This window comes from Corylus avellana, chromosome 8 (genome assembly GCF_965113065.1).
Source record: "Corylus avellana chromosome 8, dhCorAvel1.hap1.2, whole genome shotgun sequence".
Classification (NCBI taxonomy): Eukaryota; Viridiplantae; Streptophyta; class Magnoliopsida; order Fagales; family Betulaceae; genus Corylus; species Corylus avellana.
Window position 1 is genome coordinate 23,329,076 of NC_142497.1, and position 17,621 is coordinate 23,346,696.

The following is a 17,621-nucleotide window of genomic DNA, read 5'->3' on the forward strand; positions in this document are numbered from 1 at the left end:
TAACTTTGTTAAATGGACCGCCATAATTAGTGGAAGCATTCTCATTTTTTCTTTACCTCCGGTTGTTGTGGTCCCATTAGTGTCATTAATCCTCCTTAATTAAACAGATTTGCCTGGCTGTTGGTTCTGTTACATACTACTAATTTTTTTATTTTTTAGTGAGGTAGATTTGGCATCCAAGCAATTTTGAATATTTGATGAGATTTTGTGGTTCTCTTTCGCCTAGCACCCTTCGCTGCGCTGCCAAAAGTAAATGAGGAAATAGCTGCATTGGCCTTGGCCTGGTCATGACACCCACCAACAGAGGGAATGAAGATGTAGGAATGATTTGAGCTATAAAAAACAGATTTTTTTTTTTTTTTTTCCCTCGTATTTTAATATCAATTTTGCAGAAATGAAGGGTAGGAACTAGACCAGTGATGGAGACCCGACACATAATTTTCTAGGAAAACTTTAATTGAATCACATCCACAAGGAGGCAAGAAATATGTTTAGTGTTTGTTGTTGATTAGGGGTCAGGGAAAGTGCCCTTCACAAGGGATTGTCTATTAGTCCCACTCGTATGAAAATGAAACTTCCAGCCAGATGTTGGGTTCCTGTTTTCTAGTTAATGCTAGTAAGAAGATGGTCACAAATCTAAGCCACAAAGGCCCCCACTTGAGCTCCCATGAAGGTGCTTGCTGCTGCTAAGTCATAAATAGGGCTACCCCCCATTCTGAGGAATTGTGACTCCTTGCTTGAACCTTTGCTTTCATTTCGCAGCCTATACCCTAGAGTGGTACCAATTTGTATTTGCATGTTGGGTGTGAATCATGTCAAAACATGAGCATAAGACTATATAAGTCAAATTTAATCCGACTCATTTAATTAAACAAGTTACACCTTCAACTCTAACCCGCTAATTTCGTGTTGAGTTCTCATATCATATCCAAAATTGCTGGCCCTGCTTAATCCCATGACGTAAGCTTGGGGGTGCAAACCTTACCTATAAGTTATAAATCTCCTACCCTCCCTCAACAGAAGTCTCCCAAAAGCTCCCTAATACCATAAGACTAACAAGACATTTGTCCATAAATTCCAGCCACATCCTTAACGAGATCCGCCTGCTTGTTAATGATTTGCAGAATGGTTCAACTTAACCATAAAGAGCCCATATTATCTCAAGCTATGCATACCCATCAAACAGCAATGCCTATCATGTCTGGGAATCAAAAAAGTAAACCTAATGAAGGATAAGCACAACCACCCTGTTTGTGAGTAAAAATCGTTCAAAGGAGGGTACAGAAGAAATAAAGAAAAGACTCGTTTCCTAAGGGGAGCTGATGCGTCTGTTGCATCTCCACATGAGTTGGGCTCACAAGTTTCCAAAAGATACAAAACTGCTCGGCAAAGAATGTCTCACAGATGACAACAATTACTCTTTTTATTAGAAAGCATTAGCAAGCCCAAGCATAATCAATAATCAATTGAAATAATTATAATAAGTGAAGGTTCAAAATAAATGTATTCTGTGGAAATAAATCTATAACTCCAAAACAAATGTATTCTGTGGAAATAAATCTATAACTCCAATCCTTTTGCTAATGATTTTTAATTCATATTGTTTTCCAGGAGGATGGGATGATACTGACCTCCGCTATAACCTGTAGCCAATTTTTTCACTCGAATGGTTCTAACACTTCGCTCTACTTTGTTATCATATCTCCAATTTCAACAAATGCTTGGATAGAACTTAGATGACATCTTAAAGGCTGTAACGTCTTCGATGACCTGCACAGACTTGTCTGGCGTTTCAGACGCTTTCGTATCAGTGTTGCAACCCCACAGCCGAACTGCGAGTCTCCGACACTTCGGAGATGATTGTTGCAAATACATTTTGTACCAGTTGATAACGTCAATCTTGTGAATGCCTGTGAGTTCCTCTGCTTCCTTCTTTGACAAATCAAATATATATCTGAATATCAATGCTATGAATAGTTAGAACAAGTATAGTCCAGCAAAAAATAGGAAAATGATAAATTATAATACAAAGTCATGATCATCTAACAGCATCTATCTTTGGACAAGGATACTTTCCACATGATTTCCAACTTCCCAAATTTTAAATAGTGCTTCCCAACACCCTCAAATCCCAATAGTATCAAGCACATTGGATTAGTTTGACTACGAAGATATATTAGGGAAAAATATACTTACCTAATTGACACTTTATTTGCAATTTCTACAAAAACTACCATTTGTAATACTTTTACCAATTTCTTGTGGTTGGTACCCTCTATTAGCGTTAAAATGGATAGAAAATGCCCCACATGTGAGCCACGCATGCCAGTTTTAATTTGAAATGCCCAAAATGCCCTGATTTCAGGAGCTTGAATGTCGCAATTATCCTTCAAATAAAAAAAATACAAGGACAAAAAAAACTAAAAAAATAAAGAACGAAAAGAAGTGAGAGATGATGGTGGATGGACCAATCCCTTGGCCCTGACAAGTGATTTGACCACCACCAATATCCCTAAAGGGGTGGCACCGTGGCAAAACCACTCCGCCAGTCGAGTACCCCAAAAAATGAGTTTAGAGGTGGCCGACCCACCCCAACAACCTTAGGGATGGTTTGGCCATCCCTAATATCTCTAAGGGGTTGGCTAAACCTCCTGAGCTAAAAGAATTGCTTGGCCACCCCTAGAAAATGACTTTGGGGTGGCTGAACCACACCCACAAAACTAGGGGGAGGTTTGGTCATCCCCACAAACATGGGTGTTGTTTGATCACCCCATCAACCCCTTATTTTAAAAAAATAAAATAAAAAATCCTTTGGTTGAAGGATAATTTGGAAATTTAAAGTAAGCAATTTGCACTTGTAAGTTACTGTGCAATTTTTTGTCCATTTTTATGCCAAACACTAACGGAGAGTGCCAATTGAAAGGAAATAGTAGTTTGAAGGGTTCAAAAGTCACAAATGGTAATTTGAGAGCTATCTGCAAATGACATGTTAGTTCATGAGAATTAAGCCTATTTTCCCCTATGATTGTCAGCCCGAAACCTGATTTCTCATGACACTCAAATCTTTGGATCTAAAAACCATTAGAAAAGAGATAGCATATGCTACACCATATCTATTCACATGCAGAGTCAACCAGCAATTTAATTGATATGTCAAGTAACAAGTCTCTTAAGTTGATAAAACAGATCGTATAGGAATCACAATCTGATCAGCCATAACCAATCCACAAAATGATAATAATCATTCAAGAAAAAGTTATGACAACTGGATGGTTTTGATAATCCAACCACTTAAAAGGAAAGCTACAAAAGTTTCATGTAGGCACTTGACAAGGTGAAATTTTCCATACATTCTCATTTCTATGTTAAATCTCACACGCTAATAATTGCTAATTACCATTAGACAGGCCACAAAGCTTATATTAGTACCTTTTATCAACAATTTGATTCCAGAACCGATTGCTTTCATATGTAAGAGATGGATCTTTCTCCATTAGTTTTGCCATTAGGCCACTTCTGTAATTCTCAAAGGAATCGTCATCAAGCTTATCCTGCAATGCAGATATATTTTTAGATACAGACGTCTAGTTCTTTTCTGTTTCTTTTATGGTTAATTTATACATGAAACCAGTGGATCTTGAACCCACAACTGCACCCTCTAACATGTTCTTTTGGGAGAAGGTGACATTTTAGCTAGAGTTTATTGGCTTTTTAAGTACAGAAATTATTAGGCAAGAAATATGAAGCATTTAGGAAATTATTTAGAAAAGGTACTATAATAATCCAACCCTTCAGACAGTTAACAATAAGGAAAATTATTAGGCACTTTTGAGAAATAAAAACTGAAAAAGAAAGCCCGTCAATCAAAGAAACATGGTTGCTACAAAACTGAGTGCATCAACTAGAGTCTGAAAGGCAAGCTCCAAAAGGTTCCAGTCAAAGTCAGTCCCTGGAAGATCGTCCAAACAAGCAAAGATCTCTTATTTTCCTGAGGCCGTTATCATACCTTAACTAGTAAAGAATGACATTGATAAACAAGAATATATCAGTCTTATCAGAATAAGAAATTACTGTGTCTAGAAGATCTATCACTAGAGGCCGCTATAATTAATTTTACCGCAGACAGTCCCTCCCTCTCTAATATATATATTATACATACCTTCACAGCAGGACATGCTGGAAGCATACATTTAAGCACGCAATGGTAAAGAAGCTAAGCAGCATTTCGAGGGAATGACCTAAATTGCTTACCAGCAATTCTTCCAGACCATTTATGAAGTTGTCAATTCTCCCTTGCAGATAGATTGGGCTGTATTCAGAAGATTGAACAATGAAACAAAACCCAAAAACACGGTATGTTACTCGTGGGCTACATTCAACAACATAGCCAAGCTGCTCCTTTGTCCTACATTCAAGTATAGTTGAAGAATTATAAAAATATAGCATAAAAAATGTCAATACACGAAGAAACTCAGTTCCATTTTTCAGATTTGTCTCCCAAAAGAAAAATAAAAAAAGAAGAGCATAAAAAGTGGCAAAAGATTGCCTACTGCCTGTTGTTCAGGTCAATTGTTGGTGGGCAGGAAACAATTGTCCTTCCCACACAACCATAAACCAAAAATATGCTACTACTTTCAGCCTATTAAAATCACCTCAGCTGATTGAAAAGTGGTTCTTCCACAATTTCATCAAAAAGGTCCACCAAAGCTTTCAATTTGGTTGATTCCGTCCCAACTTCCTGCTCAATTTGAAAATAAAGCTGCAAAGGCAAAATGGAACCAAAAGGAGAGAAGACCAAAAAAGAAAAGAAAAAAGAAGAGAAGGAACACGTCAGAGGAGATCACTAAAAGATAGAGGACTTGGAGGAGGCGTAGATGTAATACCACAGTATCCAGTGTCAGTTACCTCAAATACAGAGTTTCTATCCAATTTATTCTTCACACTGACATCTCTAATGAGGTTGGCACCAGAAGGAAGATAAATAACATGTTCTTGATACCTCATTTCAACTGGAAGTGGTGGCACAGAGAAGTTAGTTTTAAATAGTTTTGATATGCCAATTGCTTCTTCTTCTAATAGATTGCCATGACAAAGGCCCTCAATGTATAGCTGTAGAAAATGCAGATGAAAATGAATTAATGCCAGAATATGTGTCATACCTAGAGCAAAACTAAGGTGAAAACCAGCGCATTAATCAACTAGATAAACTTATTGCAATTATTGTCAAGGTCTATTCTACTAGTGGAAGGGCAATATCGAGAATCAAGAACCCAATATATAAACAGAAATATATTTTATGAACCTGGGAACGCAGCTCAGGGATAAACGCCTTCAAATCAGCAAGAGACAAGTCATTTAGAAAGCACAGCTTCTCATCAACATCATAGAAACTCTTGCACAGCACTTGCAATCTTAAGTATGATGAATGACTTAGAGGCTTCATGTTGGTGTTTCTTAAAGTTCTTTTCATATCTTCTTTGATAACCTGTTAAACCCCACTTCAGTTGTTCACAGATGAGACAAACCAGCAAAAATCCAAGCCAAACATAAAATCAGACATACCGCAGAAAAGAAACACAAAGCTACACCTATATGTACCTTAAAACGATCATCGGTTGGCAAAAAAGATTTGGCTACTGCCAAAACCTTAGATAAGAGAACTGGAAGCTTATCATTGAATCCATAGACCTTCAGTTCTAGCTTATCACTGAAAAAAGATACGGAAGTTTCTAACTTGGCAATACTGGCCTGCAGAAATGGAATGAAGGTTCCAGTCATATTCAGACCTAAATGCCACACATTTGAAAGCAATTGTGCTGTGAGAAATGAGGTTATTAACTGAACAAGAACAGAATGACGTTCATTGATGACAAAAAAAAGGTATTTCAGTAAATCAAAGAGGACCATCTATATAATAGTGCTTTCAAAGAGGACCATCCATATAATAGTACCTTTTTCAGAATGGCTTCTGAAAAAGGTACTATATAATAGTGCTTAGAACCAAAACAGAAAAATAATGTGGTGCTACTATTGGATGGTAAACAAAATTTAAGACATAATAATTGATAAAACAAACATACAGTGATCAAAATTTGTTCAAAAAGAAGTTTCTTTGAACCTATAAAAAAAAAAAAAAAAAAACACAACAACAAATACTGTGGAGAAAACATAACCCACTCTTGAACACAAATCTACAATATCCCAATCAACAGAAGATAATGGCTTGTTTGGCAAAATTTGAGAAACTCTTCTCAATTTTCAAACACTAAAACAGCTCTCAAACAACAGTCATCCAAATGGGTTGTCAGATGTGACCCCCACCCCGCCGCTAACTTTCTAAAACAAACCACCAAACACTTTCAAAAAAATAAAACACAAAACACTTTTTAAATAACTTCCCACACCATGTTTTGAAAACACATGCTTATTTTTTCAAGTGTGGAGACTACCTTGTTACAATTTTTTTTTTTTTTTTTTTTTAAGAGGTGGAGCTTGGAGTGGCGGCCTCTCAACAAAACACTTTTCACAAAAGCGAAATGCTACACTCTCACTCCTACACTCTCAAGTGTATACTCTCTGATGTGGCACTTAAAAATCATCATTAGATCAAAAATCAAATAATGATACATCCAAAGTCTAATGGTGATATTTAGTGCCTCGTCAAAAAGTGTGCACTTAAGAGTGTGTGTAGCATTTCTCTTAATAAAATACTTCTCAAAAAATAAAAAAACAAAACACTTTTTAATTAACTCCCCACACCATATTTTGAAAGAACATGTTCATTTTTCAGGTGTGGAGGTTGCTTTGTTACATATAAAACAAATAAAAAAAGTGAAGGTTGGTGTGGCAGCCACCAATTATGACGTCTGCCCAGTGTTGAAAGGTCAAGAAAGTTGAGGAACTAATAACAAGAGAGCCCATGTCTAAAGCCCCGGTGAACAACCAAGTCTTTGACCAGGGAAAAGGAGAAGTCTCACTACCACTGGCAGGCCAGTCGGGCCGTGAGCACGGGTCTAGCGGCAGCCACCCTTGGAGGCTAGCTCCAGCAGGTCTAATTTATTTATTTTTTGACATTTTTTGTTTCTTTGACATTTTAAAAACACTTCTCAGTTTTTTTTGCTATTCAGAAACGCTTCTTAGTTCACCAAACAAATTCTCTTCTATGGACCCCACAAGTAATACCTTTTCAAATGTGGCCCCCGCCAAAACACTTTTCAATGTTCACATTTTCAAAAACCAAAACACTTTTAAAAAACTTTACCAAATAGATCCATCATCTTTGGGTAAGTGTCCACTGCTTTCCAGTCCATGCAGTGAGCCACTAGAGTAATCAGCTCTACAATAGGGAAGTTGCAGAACAGACAGATTAAAGCTTAATAAAATGCATTAGTTCGTCTGTGAAACAAATGAGTCATTGATCAGCACACAGTGTCATTACTTTTAAAAGATAACTAACTGACCTGATAGATGATCTCATTCAATTCATCTTTAAGAAGGAGAATAAATAATTCTGTCAAGAGACAACTCTTTGCATTATCGTATCCCCCCTTCAAATTTATGCGGAAGTATGTATTTGCACGAGGTAGTTTGAAAGTATTATCAAACTTGTACCAGAACTTCATTAGTGGTTCATCAAGTATGCACCTCGGAGAAGATGCATTTGCAGGACCATTACATGCACTATTAGCACGAATTGAAAAATCACGTGGAATGAACTCATTCTTCGCAGGCAGATGCAATAAAGAATCAATTTCTGGAGGATTCCTCCACAAATCCATTAAAGATGGAGAAATGTCTTCCTCGGTGTAATGTGAACCAAACCATGGCTCACATTGGGAATCTGGAACAGTTGGAGAATAAAATGTTATGGAGCTCAATCATTTTTATAAAAATATAACTTCCAGCATTAACTATTAGGATAAAATGTATAATTCACTATAACAAAACCAGTAGTTTGACAGTAACTGTAGAAGTGCACAACTAAGATATAAAACAGTGGAAGAGATAGAGAAGTGTGAAATATTCTCATTCACCCAATAAAAAAAATAAAAAATAAAAAATAAAGAGAAAACATAGTGAAGAACAAAAAACACTAAATGAGACTTATCACCCTCACAATTATATATCTCATAAAAGGAAAATTGAAGTTCACAATACAGTAAAATATACTAAGAATGAGAAGTGGATCTAAAAGATTTACCTTGTGAATTAAAGGACTTTGATATTACATCAACCCTCATGTTTTCTGGTGTGAAGAAACCAAGAACATATTTTATCATTTCCTCATCCCATATCTTGTATACATAATCCCCATAAATAACATGCTCTGCTGGATAAAAAAGCAAATTCTCTGCATTTAAAAGAAAAGCAATATTGAGAAAAGGAAACCACCACAGGCCAATGGAAAATGAAATAAACCATCACTTCTGAAGAGAACAAGTACACCAACATAAAGCAGTGACAATGATTTGAGAAACTAGCCACATCTCATTTAAAGATCCAACACACAATAAAGAGCCAGATTCAAGTAAAACAAACAAAATAAACACCTGCAAGCTCTGCAGCGTAATCATCCTGAGGTTGCTCCTCTGCAAATCTAAATTCCATGTTCCCAATATCCTGGAGTTCCTTAAATATCCATTCTTGCGGAGCAGTTTGACGTAACAATGTAAGGTACTGATATATAAAGCCAATGATTTCGAATGTCTGCACAAATTTTGGATCAGAAGATATCCTTAGCACTGAATGATGCTTTCAACAAGCTCACAAGTGCACCACATTTTAGTAAGTTTATGATTCATCACATTTCTAAAAAATGCCTCTAGGAAAGCAAAGCCAAATCTGAAGTTGATTTCCAAGATCAAGAGGACCGTCTCACTAGATAGAAGAACTCGCATAAGGGGTCATAAATGTTATTCTTCTACAAAAAGCAATCTTAAGAAGATAAAAGCAGTACCTTTTCCAAGCCAGAGTCAGTGAGGTGTATGGACATAGCAAAGACGTAGGCTACAGATGATCGGTGCATTCCTTCATCCCCAACACCAGCAGATAGAGATGTTGCCCAACCTCTTGCCTTCAGAAAGGAATGCAAGCTTCCTCTGCCCTCTAAAAAGGTCACGAAATGTGCTCAGAATTAAAACTGAAGCTAAAAAACATGTGGCTGGCAATAATTGTTCTTTTTAAAATATTTCATCAATTCATGGTGCTGTGCAAGTGAGAATGGTATGAAAATATTTTCTTTGTCCAGCTTTAATTGATGTGAGAATGGTGATTAACCGCAACAAAGTTCTATTAAAATATTTCCTTAACATTTTATAAATAAATCAAATTTTCTTTTACAGATAGTAACCAGTAATTCACCACGCTTGCAATTGTTTTCTATGACATGTATTCAGAAGCTTCATATATCTAAAAGAAACCACAAATTAGGCAAGCTTCTTTCACCTAAGAAGAAGACAAAGGTATAATCAAATTAATGAAAAAGGAGTTCCATTATAATCAAATGAATGAAAAAACTGCAGAGGTCTAACAATAATCAAACAAAGCATCAAGCACAATAAGCATTCCCATATTTCACTCAATTCATATATACTTTTATGCATGTGCACATGTTATGTGTATCCGTGTATGTACAATCACTTTGTTTAAATGCGACCATCTAAGATAAGCCACAATGTATATCTTACCATGTCCGAGGAGATGTGCTAAATAGTCTTCTGGTTTCTTCAAATAGTCTCGACGAAGACATGGCAGTGTCCATGTTAAGTCGAGCATATGAACATCTTTGACAGCTTCTAACCTATAAAGTTTACCAGCTTTCCAGATAGAACCTTCCGCCTTAAACTCCAGATTCACTTGAGGGCCTTTTTTCACATCACCAAACAATTCCTTAACCCAACTCTCGAGTACATCCAGAGACTCTGCAGCATTACAATGTAATACTAGTAACATTAGTAAAGAAAAAGATTTACACCTGAAAACATTTCTAATCAATTCCCTCCATGAATTTTACTTGTATCTTCAACATGTATCATTAAAATAAACTATTTGCACTAGCATCCCACATACACACTAAACAAGGAATCGATAAATTTATCACAGCAAACAAAACCCCAGGAAGTGCCTTAATTCCCCTTTTTCTAAGAGGTCCATGGTTTCAAGCATTAGAACTGCAGATGAAATATAAATTTATGCCCCAAGAGAACATCTCAAAATGAATGTGTTTGCTGCTTGGGGTCAAAATTGGTCTGAATAGTGATCAGAAATTGTGAAAGTGGACCCAAACAATTACACAGGCTAATTGGAGGGGAAATTGCTTTACTGAGCGGAGGTTAATAACACACAACCACTGGCCTCATGACTCCCACTCTTCACCCCTGACCAAGACTATCTCCACGAAAGACATGTATCCCTCCCAATACAAACAAGTTACAACTTGGCAATGCAACATCCAGGACCAACCAACATTGGCATCATACAACCACCAGCACCACCGAAAAGTCGATTGACCACTGCCATCATTACCATCAATTTCTCCACCATAACATTATCACCAAAACACTGCCATCACCACCTCTCCACTGCCAGACTACCATACATCTGCCACTTCCATGGAATCTAATATCATTTAAAAAGGAGAAAAACCTTACTTCCAGTGAAGTTTAATTCAGTTACATTATTATTCCTTGTACCTATTTCAGTCCAAGCACAACCTAAACTGTACAATATACAACATACAGTATCTGGAGAATCAGAAAAGAAAACTCTACCTCCACCAATGACAACAAGCTTCATTAATCCACCATAGTAGTAATCTGTGTACAATTTCAATATTTGTTCCCGCAAATTGATCCCTTTTTCCATAGCATCAACCAGGCTCTTCTTATTGCCTGCAACCAAGCACAGAAAAAGATACTTACAAAAAGAAAAGGGTCTTATCTCACACAAACTGACAAAATCTTAGATGCACAGAGGAAAACATAACAGATTCAAGTTTACCCCAAAAGAAACTGTTAAAAGGGTGACCAGATGCAGATGTATGACATTGAAGTTGTTGAAGGCGGCATGCGTCATTTTGCTGAACCTGGTTGAATTCTATTTCCATTTTATATTATATTAGGGTACACACCATCAGCAATAAGAAATATATGTTAACAGCACAGCTGTAAGGAAGCAAAAATCAATCTCCTTTTGAAAAGGAAAAAAATGAACTGGATTTACTCAGACAAGAATGGGACGCACCTGAATCTACAGCAAGTACCTCTCTCTCCATGGCTTCAATTTTCACTAGAGGTGAAACAAAAAACTGAGAAAATCTGATAAAACCAAAAAACCAACATAATTATTAATACACCTCACTGATTTTGAAATGCAGTATATTGGAAAATATATTAACAAACAATTATATAAATAACTTGGCCAACACAACTAGAATTTCAGGCAGCATACGACAAGACACTGTGTCATTGGCAATCCATATTGCAATAGCAACAAATAACTTGGCCAATGCAACTAGAATTTGAGGCAGCATACGACAAGACACTATGTCATTGGCAATCCATATTGCAATAGCAACAAAATACAGGAAAACAAAGTAGCATATATATTACATTACACATCACTGAGAATTTTTTGGTGAGCATTTATATAGTTTAAAAATCAGGGACATGATTATGATGATGACGATGTTAGACATTATCACACTTTTGCATTCATTGATCTTATAAGCCTCCAGTAACAACATTCTCTTACACTGTTTGCCGTTGCAAATATACGCATCTTAAACAAAGAAGTTTTCTTTCAAAAAGAACTGCACTTCCTCCAGTTAATGCCATAACTGTACTTGCAGCATATGCAAATTGATATTTTCAAAGTTATAGACACTGGTGGCAATCATCAAGATGAACAAGATCTACTACCAAAGTGAAAAGAATGAAGGAAACCGCAACCTTGCTTGATCAACCAAAAAAAGAAAATGACTACACTTAAGAATACCAAAATAAGCATCTACCGTTTCAAAGCACCCTTGAGAAACTCTCGTTTAACTTCAAAATGGTAGCAGGTATGCTCGGTTTCTGTGTATGCATTTGAAGAGCCTCCATGCTTGGACAAGTAACTATCATACTAGCAACAACAAAAAAAAAAGAGTCAAACTGGTTGACCAAACTACCATTACTATATCACACACAACCAATCTCTGTTTGTATTTTTTTCTTTTTCTAAGCGATCTCTGTTTTAAATTGAAAATAATCAACAATAGCTAAAACATGCATAAGAATTATGACCAAGTAAAAAAATCTAATGTAAGGATGATCTAGAAACAACTAATGCACTGGGATCAAGGTGTAAACTCTCAAACAAAAAATCAAATAAAGCATTTTATATTGGTTCAGGGGCCTCCATGCACATAATGTGAGGTTGCCATCCAGAAAATGAAAAACTCAAATCATCCAAAATTACCATTCCCTGTGGCACCCAAAATTTGTCCCACACACAATCAAAAGCATAAAATGGTGACTTTCCAAATAAGAATCAAAAGAAATTTCACCCCATGATTTCTTTTTCTATCAAAACAAGTGTTCTAATGATATAAATTTCGCAAACAGACCTCATTTTCATCTGGAAATTCATTACTTCCCATGAAAAGCATGTGTTCTGCAAAATATAGAATTTGTAAGTAATGTCAACTACAGAATTGCTGATAGAAAATTGAAGCAAAAAAAAAAACAAAGAAATTGTCTGCTCTGTCTCTTGGACGAGAAAAATTACAAATAGGAAAGTTACAAATAAATAAAAATGATGTCTTTTCAAGAAGAAACATCAAGTGAAAATTGGAAAACCACAAATAATTGGTCAAATCAAGATATATACAGTACATTACAAGACAGTGGAAATTAAATATCAGTTAAACAAGTTCGATGTTGGGCTTCAGGGCTTGTTTAGTGAAACTACTATTTCCAGTTGAATAGCATAATGGCATTGCAAAATTTTTTGTTATCATGAATTCCTTGTTATCTTTTCTCTTTCTAATTAAGTGTTTTCTCATGTATAATTTCTATGTACCTAGGGGTGCCATATGCCTTTTATAATATCTCGATAACTTACTTAAAAAAACTATTGAGGATGTCAGCTTTCAACATCAAAGATGCAATCAAGCTAACCAAATCATTCACAGAGATTTTGTAGCTAATTGATTATAGTTTTTTTTTTCCAGTGCCAAAAGAAAAAGAAACGTGAAAGAAGGACAAGTTTGTATGTTGAAACATGATAAATAATCAAACCTAGAAAATGCGCAAGCCCCTGTGCCTCAAAAGGATCAGAGAAGCTGCCCATTCCTACACACATTGCTGCCGCTGCCTGCAACAATAAACATACAATTCCAGTTAACATATCAAATTCAAGGCTGGTAATTGAAGAGGACTAATTAAAGAATCAGGACGGAAAATGCAACGCTCTAGTACACACAAGAAATGCCAGTTAACATCATGTTCACAAAGGGTAAATCAAACTGTATCTTCAAATAAAAATTGGCACAAATGTACAAGTTATTTGATTCAGAATTAACCCAAATCAAGACAATAATAAACTTGGAAGCAAACGACAGTCCCACCAATCTCAAATTTGTGATAGACAAATTTTCAGAACCTTTACAACATTTTCTGTGGCCACCAAGCGGGAATATGATTTTCAATAAGAGCAGAAATGTAAAAGTGAGTATAGCAGACTGTAAGTTCCATCATTTTCTACCCTTTCCTTATCATTCCTTAGCAACCATACGGTGAATTTATAACTTTCTGTAAGTGGGTTGTGCACAAGGATCCCAAATATTAGCTGGGTATTGCAGATTCGAATGTGGAAAAACAAAGACTAACCTTCTTAGTCTGAGAAGAAGCACCTTTCTTTCCTTTGCCTTCAACTTCATGGTCCTCCCCTTCACCTTCCTCGTCTTCTTCATCTTCTTCACTCTCCTCTTCTTCTTCACTGTCCTCGTCCTCTCCTTCGCTATCTTCACCATCCACATTGCATTCCTCTTCTACTTGTTCACCATTCTCAAGGGTCTTAGGAGGCCCATCTGGGTAAATCTCGGGGTCGTGAACCAGCAAGGCCCGGAGCCCATTCTCGAGCTCGATGAGCCTGTACAGCCGCCTATCGTTGGGAGACTTGATCACCATATCGTCCGAAGACAAAGTGCAGCGAGCAGAACCCATTTGCCGTTTGTTTGATGGAAGAAGAAGAGGGAGAGAGCGAAACGTACAGAGTCTGCTACGTATCGCTAAACTTCTTAGAACTCGGAAGACACCTTTTATAGCAAAAGGCAGTGCGTAGAAGGGTTTTGATGGAATAATAGTAAGTTTCAAGGTGGCTTTTAGAGGCCGTAAAGCTTGTCCATCACGGCGATGCCCCTGGTGCGGAAATTGCAGGATCATATCCCCCTATCAAAGTGCCGTATATCCATGTGGCACCTCTATCGTCTATTCAGGGTCCGTTTGGGAGTGCAATGTTAATAAGTGCGATTTTAAAAATTGTGTTTTTAAAAATTACGTTTTTAAAATTCTTACTTTTTAAAATCGCACAGGCGTTTGGTAAAACATGCTAAAAAATATTTTTTTTATCAATTGAGTGTTTGAATAACACTAGTATATAATTGCGGTTTCATGACCAAATTACCAATAAAGACATTTTTTTATAATAGTAAAATAACTAACATTGTATATAATAAAAAATACAAAAACAATCCATCAAATTAAACTAATAATATTTATCAAATTTAACTGTTACATAATTCACCAATAATTTAAATCAGTACTTGATAATTGCTTATTACCCATTAAAAATATATAAAAAAAAAAAATTATCACTGTTTATTACCCATTAAAAATATATATATATAAAATATCACCAACTGTTACAGTGCAATATCCATTAAAAAATAAAAATAAAAATTCATTACAAATTGTTACTGTACAGTACTTTTATAAAAAAAAAAAAAAAAAAAAAAAAAGAGAAGCTATAAAAAATCGTCACTGTGCACATCACTATGCAGTGCACAGTGACCTGAGAAAAATCATTATCTTTGTCACTATACAATATTTTTTTTTTAAAGAAAAAGCCTCACACGGTTACTGTACACGCACTATCACATTATTTTGCGTGTACAGTGATCTATCACTGCATACTATGTTGGATTGTATATCATTATGCATGTATGGTAATCTAAATAAAATTTTAAAAAACAAAAAAAAAAATCACAACTTTATTCTGTAGAAATGGTTGAAGAATATAAACGCAAAAAAACATAATAATCATACAAACCACATAAAATAACACCGAACACCAAATAGTAGAAAGTTTTACAAAAGCAAAAGAGTTATATGGAGAGAAAGAAAATATTAAGGTGAGATTATTACCTGGTAGAGGGGCAGAGAGATGGACAACAACGACACACACTGTTACAGGACGGAGAAAGGATGAACGAGACAGAGAGGATGAAGAAAAAAAAGAGAAAAGAAGGGTTTTAATATATTTTAGGGGGTATTCTTGGTATTTTTTTCATTCCCGCTCAATAAAATGTAACTATTGCGCCAAATATATTTTTAATAGAAATCGTGATTTTGTTTTAAATTCGCACTTTTTCAAATAAGCACCCTCTAATCAGCTTATGAAAATCGCAGATTTTTTTGCGATTTTAAAATTTGCGTTTTTAAAACCGCAATCCCAAACACTCTAAAATTGCGATTTGGTTTAAAATCGCATATTATTTTTTTAAAAACGCACTCTCAAACACACCCTCAATGTGTAGCACCTTCAAAGCTTTGTTTGGCAACAAATTTTAGAGTGTGTATGTTATGTTATTTTATTTTATTTTTTAAGAAAAATATTTTAATTTGACATTTATGGCAAGCATTTAGCAATATTATGTTTTTTTGGACAAGCTTTGCCCTCATTTAAAATTCTTCTATTCTCTTTTACTCTTAGGATAAATGCAACGGGTTGTACTGATTTGCAATAAACTTTTTGTGATATAAAAATTTGATGAAAACTCAGAGTCTGCTTGAAATTGTGTTTGCGAAATAGAAGTTTTATGAAAATAATTATAAATATATATATACAAATTATTAAAAAAATTAGAAAAATGATTTGGCTGCCCCTCATTTGATCAAAAACAAAACTTGAGAGTGGGTGGAAAAAAAACTGTTGATGGTGGTCATGTTAGGATTAAGAAATCTAACATGTTTAACCAAACGGGTGGTATCAAGGGTTGATCCTTAACATTTTAGCTGGGTTAAGCAGGTTAACTCAAACTCGGCCTGCCAGCTTGGATTGTCAACTCATCCTTTACAACAAACTTTATGTCATATAAAAATGTTATGAGAGCTCCGTGTAGTATGAAAAAAAATAACAAATAAGTCTATGTACCAAACTTTTACCAAATGCCATATTAACATCAATCAAATTATGATACGACACATGTCATAATTTAATTGGTGTTGGTGTAACATTTGACGGAAGTTAAATGCATTAACCTATTTGTTATAATATTATTTTTGCATACTGCATAAAACTCTCATATTACAATGAGAGTTTATTCAATTTGGTTCAATACTTTTTAAGCGAAGACACAATTTTTTATTTTTAACAAGTAAAACGGAATTTCCTCACGAGAAATGTTAGGTTTTCAAAATTAACTTTTTAAATAAATTTGATTCAAAATTAATGTGTCAGTTTATTATTTTAGCAAATAAAGGCATAAAGTGACAATATCGTAACATTTTTTTTAATGAATATTGAAAAACCTAACATTTCTCTTACCTCTTATCCAATAGATCACAAGAGCTTATTTATGAGAAAAATAAATATATTATTCACACCAATTTTATCACATTCACTACATGCAAGATGATGGAGTATGAATTGAATGACAGCTTAAGAAAATAAATTTTTATTTAGAGAAATCATAAAGGCACAACTGTGACACAATTTTTCTTTCATGCGGTCATTTAAAAAAAAAAAATTCTTAAGCAATAATATCATAGGTTGTCCCCCTTTTTTTTTTTTTTTAATAAAAAAATGGTATTTTTCTTCATAATAATTTTTTTAAAAATGATTTTTATGAAAAAATACCTTTATTTTTTAAGAAAAAGAATTTCAAATAAAAAAAGACCACATTTGATGATATTGCTTAAAAAAAATTATTTTTATTTTGTTTTTTTTTATAAAAAAAAAAGTTGGGCAAAAAAGTTGTTCATTTATCATACATCTTTTATTTATATTCGGCTTACGTGGAATCTACATAAGTTTACAAATTCAATGATTGATTGTAAGAAAATATGAGCCAAACATGAATAATTTATTTATATTCGATGCATGCCACGTCAATCGTGTGAAGTGAGCGTGACCAAATAGGCGTGAAGTGTTTTAGCATTACTCTTGAGAAAAAAGAAAAAAAGAAAAAAAAAAAAAACTTTACAAAAAAAGGAAAAGAAAAGAAAGAACAAAAAAAAAAAAAAAAATGCAAATGTTCATAGCACGCCAAACACGCCCAAGTCAGGCGACAACTAAGTGACATTCATCAAACGTGGCAAATTACTACTGGACCACGTAACTGTTAGAACCAGATTCGT

At 34.9% G+C, this 17,621-nt stretch overlaps 1 protein-coding gene across 1 annotated transcript; it reads right to left on the reverse strand.

The window, feature by feature from the left end:
- Nucleotides 1-1,404: 1,404 nt before the first annotated feature.
- Nucleotides 1,405-14,426, reverse strand: LOC132164704 (Insulinase (Peptidase family M16) family protein). Its single transcript, XM_059575255.2, has 19 exons — nt 13,872-14,426; nt 13,281-13,356; nt 12,608-12,654; nt 12,011-12,123; nt 11,242-11,315; nt 10,999-11,094; nt 10,770-10,889; nt 9,687-9,920; nt 8,957-9,105; nt 8,550-8,706; nt 8,201-8,350; nt 7,461-7,840; nt 5,599-5,748; nt 5,303-5,485; nt 4,906-5,109; nt 4,653-4,759; nt 4,252-4,405; nt 3,430-3,551; nt 1,405-1,954 (listed from the first exon to the last, which is right to left on the reverse strand). The coding sequence occupies exons 1-19, from the start codon at nt 14,424-14,426 to the stop codon at nt 1,711-1,713; spliced, it is 3,315 nt and encodes a 1,104-aa protein (XP_059431238.2). The 3' UTR covers nt 1,405-1,710.
- Between the last annotated feature and the right edge of the window lie 3,195 nt (nt 14,427-17,621).